Raw genomic sequence first — 10,186 nt, 5'->3', positions numbered from 1 at the left:
GCACAACTTAAGGACCTTGAATCTCAGTTTTGGGATGATTTGGTGAAGTTTTGAGGTGGTTTGAATTAAAAATTCGAAGTAAAAGCTGAACATGAAAAAAAAATGATATGTGTATCACACTATGTATCATTTGTGTATCACATATATATCATATTTGTATCAATTGTGTATCACATGTATATCCATGTATACCTGTGTGTGAGATACATGCATGATACATGTTTGATACATGTGTCGCAGAAGACTTTTTTGAACTCGATTTAATTACGAATTTTGATACAAAACTAGTCCAAATCACCTCCAATCTTCCTCAAATTTTGTATATTGACTTATCTATATATTTTCAATGAATTTCAACTATACCCATTGAAAAAATTCCTTTTTTATTTAGATTTTTGGAATATTGTATAGATTTTTGTATTTCATCACCTTATTTGCTACCCCGTCCATGAAAGTCCCTTTCCGTCTTGTATCTAATGTTGCTAATCACGCTTAAAAATATGGAAGGTGATTTTTGCATGTGATTCTTTGAGAGAAAGAACCCTATTATTTGGTTTTTCAATTTTTGTTGGCTAGTTTTGGTAAGTTTATGACTAATGGCTAGAGGTTGGTAAGTTGAGATTTATTTGGGACATTTGTGTAAGTTTCCCTTTAATAAACTTAGTAGGCGTTTATACATAAAATTTGTAATTTTGAAAAAAATATATTTGTAGTTAAGTTGAAGAATGTGTTGGCCCAAGTAAAGTTTGTTTTGATGATTGACAAAGGAGCTCAAACATGAACTAGGTTCATACACAGTGTACACAAACACGGGAAGATTCGAGCATAAGGGACGCACGTGAAGGAGATAAGCTTAACTTGTTATATCTGATATCTCCAGAACGAAAAGGTTGCATTAGTGATAAGGAGAAGGACTCCTTACTTGAAGAGAATTCTATCCAAGATAAGGGAAGAGATAGAAGTTGAAGATAACTAGAACTCTTCCACCAAGGAAGAGTATAGCATTGGAACTCTAGTTATTTCCTATTCTACTAACTCTATATATTTCAGGGTGTTCTCATTTTAGAGGGATGCACAAACGCTGAAGTTAATCGTGAGTTGAGAGCAAAATAGCTAGGCATTTTGCAAGCAATTCGTGTGTGATTAAAGTGTGCAATCCTAAAGCTACATGTTGCGGCCAAACGCACACGCAAGTATACGCGGTCGTCAAGTAATAAAGTGACTAAAAGTCGGATGTCGAACCCACGAGGACTTGTGATTAACTATTAACTAAGTTAAACTATCTTAATTATCTAAAAAGGAATTAAACCTAGAAATATTTGATTCTAAACTAATTAAATTAAGAAATATAAATAATGAACTTTGAACAGAGAAAGAGCAGATTTTATGATATCAATGTAATGAAAACGATTTAGGGTTATGGGCTATCTAACATTCCTATTGTATTCTTCAATTGAATTGACTAACTAATTTATCTAGTATATGGTTAACAGGGTTAATATTGCTCATAAGAATCTGTCGAGTTCTTACTCGCCTATTCAAGCTAACCTAACTCCTATATGTCTATGGAATTAGAACTAACAAGAACGCATTTATAATTCATGTAAATTAACCAAGCAAGGTAATTAGGTATATGTCTATCCTAACCGCGAATCCGTTCCTCGATGCCCAGGTTCAAGAACTTGCTCTACTCAATCCTATATGCAATCTAGAATTTCCACTTTCGAGTTCAATTCAAGATTCGTATATAGTATTCAATTGGTGATCAAACAATCAAATAATTAAGTGCATGATTAAATAAATAAACCAATATGATAAACTAAGAAATCAAAATCAATATCCGAATAACAATAGTCATGAAAGAACCACAACCCTAGAACGTGAAGTTTAGCTCCACATAGACATGGTAGCAAAACAACAAATCATACAAAAAAACATAAAAATTACTAAGTTTGGTGGAAGAAAGATGAAACCCGGCCTCCACGGCGGCTCTGTGCTCTCCCTAGGTCGAATTCCCTTCAAAAGTGTGTTAGATGACCTAAAAGGGGTGTTTTTGGCCAATATATTGCGTACAAAAGTCGTGGGCCAAAGTTCTCCTAATCCTAGTCCGAATCAGCTTCAGGGATTGATGCTGGGGTGGATGCTTCGCATCCACCTCGTCTTCCGCTTCTCAGCTTCGCATGCTAAGGTGGATGCTTCGCATCCACCCTTTGTTCCTCCATCTCAGCTTTGCCCAGGTGCGGATGCTATAGGAATCCTATGGGCTGACTTCACTGCTAAGGGGTGCACCAAGTATCTTCTTTCCAAGGTTGGATGCGACGCATCCAACCTCTATTCCTCTAGTTGGAGCACCTTTTCTTCATATTTTTGCACTCCAAACACCCTAAATCATCACACACAACTCCATTAGTCATAAAACCAATAATTAGACCTTGTTGGGCATTTTAAACACCAAATAGCAATAAAAAGCGGTTAAAACATGGGTAAAGTACCATAAAAACATATAGAAATAAGCCCAACATCACTACATGAACCAGATAGAAGAATCAGTTCCAAGTGTATGTCTTTTATTCTAGTTTCATTGTAGTAGGTGTTTCAAATGTACCTTTCAGTTTTATCTAGAAGCAATTGTATTAGGTACTCTGAGTGTTGTATTCAAGTTAGAGTTAACTTGAAGTTGCTGCAACAGCTAGAGGCTGGTTGCCACAAAGGGATTAGAGGTAATCCTTAGGTTTACAAAGAGTTTTGTAAATGTTGTTTTGGCTTAGTGATTTAGTGAAGTGTTGGGGAAAATCCTACTGAGTAGTAGGTCGTGATTTTTTCACCTTTTGCGCTAGGTGTTTTCTACGTAAAATACTTGTGTTCTTTACTTTTCGCATTTATTATTCCGCAACAGTAGTATAAGGAACACATAGAAGAACCAGATCCTTCTATAATCTGTGCACGCGAAAAATTAGACACCACACAAATCCCCTCCCCCCCCTCCCCACCCCACCCCTTCTTGTGTGGTATTGAAGTATAAAACGTTAAAATGGTATTTAGAATTTAAAATTATGTTTGGACATGTATTTCACTTTTAAAATGTATAATTTTGAACTTTTTGGTTTTGAAAAACTCATTTTCAAAAAAATCCAAAAACTTGCAAAATTTCATGGACAACACATGTTTGAAAAATAAATTTAAAAAAAGGAATTCTTTTTTATGGACAAACAAGTATTTAAGGGACTAATTTGAAGAACTAACCCAGATCTGCTTAAACTAAAAATATGAAATTGTAATATATATAATTTATGTATTATATATGTATAATCAATATATAAACTATGCCTATGATTAAAAAAATAAAAAATGAATATAGAAAGATCCATTAATTTGGACCTTCCCAAACATAAAGGACCATTTTTGCCAATTTCTCATCACTATTTCGTACTTAGAAAAGTACTTTTACAACTTTGTCAAAGAAGAGGGATCGCTGCAAGTTTAAACATAGCCATTACCAAAATTCCTACTTTCACGTCGAGCAAGATACAGGATGAGCTCACACGATATACGCCGCCCGTTCAAACGGCCGGCGATCTCAGACCAACAAAGACGCCGGGAACTTTCATTGCTCCGGCAGTGCCAAAACCGACGCGACGCTCAGTTACAAGCCCGTCGTTTAGCTTCCACAGTCCTCTCTCTTCAACCCACGCAAGACGATGACTACAAGTCCGCTTCCGAAGAGCAACAGCTCGATATAGAAGTTGCTTCCGTCCCTGCCGAATCCTTTCCCGGTGAAACTGACGCCGATTTTGGACATCCTAAGGATGCACATGATATTCGTCAAGCTACTAAGCTCAGAGGACCTGAAGCTCGTCAGTGGTTCGCCAAGCAGCTTATGCTTCCTGAATGGATGATTGATGTTCCTGATAACTTGAACACGGATTGGTAACATTTTACTTGCTCCTTTTTGGTTCCTTTGAATATAGAGGATTTCTATATTTATATATTCAATTTTAACACTTGTCAAATTAAACGGTTGAAATTTTTAGTTTCACTTCAAAAAATTTGAATTTTGATTCTTATTGACCGAACTGGTGTTAAGCATTTAAATTTTTTCAGAAGCTGAGTTTGGCAATTCAACTTTGTGATATGGTCAATCTTCAAATTTAGACTAGGTCAAAATTGAAGCTTTGAGCTTGGCTAGAAAAACTTTTAGTGTAGTGTTTTTGAATCTGCTTGTTAGAATTTCTGGCTCTGCCACTGGTTGCTGGTACTTTGCCTTTGTTGTGAATAGTTTGCTTAATTCAACCTAACGAATATAATTTTAAGCATATAACTAATATTAGGTCGAATTTGGTGTGCAGGTATGTATTTGCTAGGCCAGCTGGAAAACGATGTTTTGTTGTTTCTTCTGACGGAACAACAATCAGTAGACTGCGCAATGGAGTTCGCTTACACCGTTTTCCTTCTGCTCTACCCAATGGTGCCAGGACTAATAACAGTAAATCTGCTCAATCATACTGTATTCTCGATTGCATATTTCACGAGGTAACAATTGAATCATGTATCGTTGTTGCTTTTACTTTGTTCTGTATGCCTATGATGTTCCGCATTGTCTTTAATGTGGCAGTCTGATGAAACATATTATGTCATTGACGGTGTATGTTGGGCGGGACTTTCGTTATATGAGTGCACGGCAGAATTCAGATTCTTTTGGTTAAACAGCAAGCTTGCTGAGACGGGGGCTTGTGATGCTCCCTCAACTTATCATAGATATAAGTTTAGTACACTTCCTGTCTACAACTGTGACAAAGAAGGACTACACACAGCTTATGCAGGACAAGTTCCATATGTCAAGGATGGATTACTGTTTTACAACAAGTAAGATCTTTTTTGCTGTTTATCTCTCATTTGTTTAGTAGACGGCAATGTATTACAAACCGTGAACATAATTTGCTCTTGAAGTTCGCAACTCTTTTTTTTCATCTCTTTCAATGATAAAAAAGAAAAAAGAAAAAGAAACAACAACAACAACAACCAAGTAGAATCCCACTAGTAAGGTCTTGGAAAAAAAAGAAAAAAAAGGAAAATAGCAAGCATATAAAGAAGTAAGTGACACAGTAAATAAGCTTTTCTTTAACATGTTCGTTTGACCATTAAAAGCTTATCACAACACAAAAAGTGTTTGCTATGATGTTTCAAGTGTTATACATGAGAAAGTAAGCTGGCATTCAGAATTAGTTTCTTTGATGGGAGGGCTTCTAGATCTTGTAAAACAAGTGGATTGCCATCAGACTAATCTGGTTAAAGGCCTCTGAAGTTCTTAAACAATCCTTTTCCGTCTTAGTTGTTTTGAGTTATATCCTTGAAGAAAGATGCTACACTTTCAAAAACTATTTTATCTGATTTTAAGTTTACAAAAGATGCCACTGTGTCTTTCCTTTACTGATGGTAGAGTCCTTTGTGGTGTCTTTAGAGGAAAAATTTCTCTACGGTCGAATATGGTGAGAGGCCAAGAAAGATGCACAAACGTAAGAATAATATTGAAATGGCAACAGGAAAATAGAGAGAAAAGAGAGCGTATTTGTATTATTGTCGTCGGACTTCATGTAGTACAATGCTATTTCCATGAGATAGAGGCCTAGGCTAAATTACAAGTATGGGGACGAAGGAGTACAAGCTAAGAGCTTCTAAAGAAACTAAATATGGAAGGTACAGTGTTCTTTAGAGAAAATACATGTGCAAGTCAAGGAAAAATGGAAGTCGTGTATAGCAGAAGGCTGTGTAGTTGAATGATTTTGAGTATTGTTGGATGCCTGGTAGCTTGTCCTTCATCTCATATTTATAGTCGTCCAGGTCCTTGGAGTCTAATTTTGACTTGGGTCCTCTGTTAGTCCGTTGAACTAACTTAGTCGTTGGGGCCGATATCTACTCCAATGATCTCCATGGAGGCTGTTGTGGAAATTAAATTGATGACATACTTTTCCTAGTCGTATTTTTGATAAGGTGTGTCCTGGTGGATTGTGTCTGTCTAATGCTTCATACGAATATAGCTATGAAGCTTGGGACACCGGTTCAGATATGACATGAAATTTTGTCTCCTAGTGGTCCTCTAATTTTCAAAAACTTCATTTCATACCCGACGTGGGTGTCCAATGCTTCATAGTGGTGAACTGATGATCTTCAATTTGTGTAGTGCTTAACTTTTTTTAACTATCATGAAGGAGAGAAGCTCATTAAAATGCTCTAGCTTGTGTGAACAATATGTGGTATTCCAGTTTAGGGAGTTAATGAAATATATTATTTAGAGCTACTAGATATTTTCTTAAAATATCCTAGGTCATATACTCCATTATGTAAATATAAAATATTATGTCCTAGTGGATTTGTGTCCCTCTAATTTCAGAACTTCATATAATTATCATGCTCGACGTTGGTGTCCCATGCTTCATATCTCTCTATCTCAATTTGCAGAACACGCCAGTTAATTTTTTTGTTCAAAAGAAAATCATGAAGGAGAGAAGCTCATTAGAGATGATGTAGCTGTATGAACATTATAATGTGTTCCAGTTTAGGAAATATTCATGTTTAGAACCTATTACCCTTCGAATTGGTTTGTTAGGTTTAAGAAGCTTTTTCGCGTTCTCTCTCTCATTATATGGGTGCAGAATTCTGGTAGAAGATTAAGACGCTTATTCAAAATGAGATGGAGTTGTTACAAGTACAAAGGCCTTAAAGGTTCTGAAACTCTGAGTGCTGCGTCCTCCGTTCGAAAAGCAAGTTGTTTACATATATGTGCGTTCATTGGAAATGAATATCCAACTAAGGTGTTGGTTACATGGGCCGGTCCTTAGAGTTATGTGCTTTCTCAGCAACTTAACCAGGACTTGTTTTTTTCCCCTTACAAAAGAACTCTTATTCCACAATATCTTTACTTTTTCTGGAGCCACATGATATTCACTGCCCTATAGTTCTAACTTTTATTGTGCACTCTTCAGTTAGGCTGCATATGGATGGCACTTAGAAGTTGCTTGTGAACAGCTTGATCCTTTTCTGGGTCCACCTATAGGTTATCTTGCCTTTCCCTTGTCTGTACTGTTCATTTTGAATGCATATCGTGACACTGTTAGCATCCATGGAACTAAGAATACAGCAATCGTATGATTTTGAAAATATATATTTCATGGTTTGGACCATAGCACTTTAGTTGGTCTGTGCTATTCTAGTGTTAAATTGTCTAGTTTTACTGTAGTTTCTCTAGCACTCATCAGTAGTCAAACCTTTAAGCTCCTGTACCTTATGGCTTTTGGAAAACTCCAGGTGATCTTTTTGTTCTTTCATTTGATCATGATCCTTTCTGTTTTTCATTGTAATTGTCCATCCTGCACCCAGGCATGCACATTATCAAACAGGAAATACACCGCTAACATTGGTTTGGAAGGATGAGAACTGTAGCCAGTATGTCATTGATACAGATAATAAAGGACAAGTTCCAAGTCAACAACAGGTACATCACTCTTTGCCCGTTATGTCCATTATGTACCTTTTGAATTTGAAAGTTGTTATAAGTCAAGTATGTAATCGATAAGGTTACACGAGGATTGTAAAATGAATCAAGCTACTAAAAAGACCAACTCCCAAGGCAACTAAAGAAAACTGTGTTTGAGTTACTTTTGTCGAACAATTGAAGTTCTTGCCAACAATTTGAGCTTGCCTGAAGCTTGAATCGGTAAATGATTTGGCATATTTAGGTATTACGAAAGAGTAAGTTAATCAACCTCACTTAAGGTTGTCTGAGCTTGATCCCTAAAATAGACGTGCTTATCATGAAGAAAATTCTAAAGCTCACCATTTTACTTGACTTAGGCCTCTTCTCCTTAATCCTGCTCATAAGCAATTAAGCATATATTTCTTGATTTCACAGGTTTTTGCTTAGTGATTAGTTAGTTAGTACATCAAAAATCTACTCACCAGGCTCTATAATGTATTAAAATCCACCTATGGATGCGAACGACGAAATTACCTTATTTAGAACATATGATACCGGCATATCGGAGTGCTTGCCGGTCATAATTAAAACTTTAGTGAATCATTTGGTTTATAGCATTATGAATAGGGGAGCTGTCACACATATAAGGCTAGAAATAGAAGTTATGTCCCTGATTCAAGTTGAATCTCTTAGTAGAAAAATTAAAGGGTGTAACTTTATGTTGTAAGGTTTTTTCTGAACCTTGGGGCTTGGTGCAGTTTAGGGTCATAAAATGATATAATCACATTCGGCAATGATATTGACAATCACGTGAATTTGGAATTTATGTTTATAGATATATATATCTTTTAGATGTGAGGGAGGATGTTTTATTACAACGGTACATGGCCAAGGGTTCCAGCTTGAGACGATGTAATCGAATTTGTCGACTACTTCGGTTTATGTAGCAGGAATGAGTTCGTCGCTATCTTACCTAAAGCCCACTTTGCTAGGGATTGGCTTCCTTAGGTCATATCTATACAATTGGAGGAAAATATTAATCTACTTTTCTTTCTTGAGTTTTAGAGAATTTGGAAGTTTTAAAATTGTAAAATTGCAATTTTTGAGCTGGGATTAGGGATAAAAAAGCTGCTGAATTGTTCTTATCGTTATTCTGTTGTCTTTGGATCTAGTATTCAAAATTGCTATCGTATTGTTTTTGAAATGGAGGAAAGAAATTCACCATATGCTAGTGGATTTAGTGAATTGTGGTAAATGAGATTCACACATTCCGTTTCTTGTACAACCAGGTAGTTTTGGAGCTCCTAGATGATGGCAAACTGGCTACATCTGATGATCCTCCTGTCGTATTTGGTTGCTTGCTTGCGGAATTCATACAAAAGGTTCGATCGTATCATCATTTTGCACTTTATTTAATTGGGATTAAGAGGAGGAAGGATAGAGGAGAAGTGTGAAAAAGCCTTCCTAGTCAGCTTTCTTGATCCTCCAAAATTAGGAAGAAGTAAATCACTTTGGTACCAAAAGAGCAGAATTCATAGTAGCTCTTTTTCTTTCTCCTTTTCCTTTTTCTTCCCCTTTTCATGTATCATTCCTTCTCTTGTTATCCATTACTGAAATCTGTTCTCATGGTCTTCAGACAGAACTTCACCGTGGAGATCTTATAAAGTTTGCTATAGGTGAAGGCGGATTAGTTTTTGTTGACAGTAAACTGGAGAAAGCTGATCTACAATACCTGGGCAAATCCAATCGTGCTCGTGCTTTTGCTGATAGTTACTCGAAGGTTAGATGGTGGATTCAGATTCCATGTCCTATGTTAGAGTTGCTGATTTAATTACCAGTTTAAAATTTTAATCACGTAAATCTGGTGCCAAGTGTTCGTCCTATATATTGTGGGACCATGCCGTATCACTGTTGTAGTCCATGCGCAAATCTGTTGGATCATTGCATGGTTTGCTCTTTAATGAAGTATCTTGGCATGTTTCCATTCATTTCACGGATTAAGTCCTTCAACTCAGATGTGTGCTGCATTATCATTGGGTGTTTCGTTTGACATAGCAACTTGGTTTTGTTTGTCAGGTCTTGTTCCAGTACGCTGCTCGACATTCTCCTCTGAGAATTGAACATCTTTTTGCATCAATCAGTTCATGTGTCGAAGATGGAAGATCGACTCAAGATGCAGATATGACTGGTTAAAGGTGCCATGTGCAGGAAGTGCTTTTCAACTAAGCCTTATAAAATTGCATTGTTAAGAAATTAACAACCCAGAGTGATGGCATGATCTTTCTCGTCTACATTGTTTTCCTTGTTTGGAATGTGTATATCTGACCCCAGAAAATACATATTGACGTCATGTAAGATGAGAATAATGGTGAATTAGTAAGATAAATTCCATGTTTTTACTTCATCCTGTGAGGGGTTTCCCCTGCTGATATTTAGACACTTTTCTCCCCTCATCTCATCTACTGTTTCTTAATTTGGGCAACCAAGCTTTTACAAAGCAAGATTAAGGGAATGCAGAGTTGCAGAGACAGCTGAACTTACCTCTGGTGTCAAACAGTTAATATCTTGAACGTAATATTGTTAAAACAGGCTCAAAAGTTAGGCGAATGCAGTCTTGAAGGTAAAAACAGTGGATAAAAAAGAAATGCCCGTAGCTCTCTTGGTTAATACTTTTGGCTTATTATTCTACAACAGAATATTTTGGAATGAATATTG

General features: G+C 36.4%; 1 protein-coding gene across 1 annotated transcript; it reads left to right on the top strand.

Annotated features, from left to right (window-relative positions):
• On the top strand, positions 3,415-9,875 carry LOC109212952 (snurportin-1). The gene is made up of 7 exons (XM_019376691.1): positions 3,415-3,927; positions 4,347-4,530; positions 4,613-4,863; positions 7,375-7,489; positions 8,761-8,853; positions 9,108-9,251; positions 9,548-9,875. The coding sequence occupies exons 1-7, from the start codon at positions 3,533-3,535 to the stop codon at positions 9,662-9,664; spliced, it is 1,299 nt and encodes a 432-aa protein (XP_019232236.1). The 5' UTR covers positions 3,415-3,532; the 3' UTR covers positions 9,665-9,875.

This window comes from Nicotiana attenuata, chromosome 2, assembly GCF_001879085.1.
Source record: "Nicotiana attenuata strain UT chromosome 2, NIATTr2, whole genome shotgun sequence".
NCBI classification, from domain to species: domain Eukaryota; kingdom Viridiplantae; phylum Streptophyta; class Magnoliopsida; order Solanales; family Solanaceae; genus Nicotiana; species Nicotiana attenuata.
The sequence above is the reverse complement of the archived record's forward strand: the minus strand, read 5'-3'. Positions and strand labels throughout refer to the sequence as shown.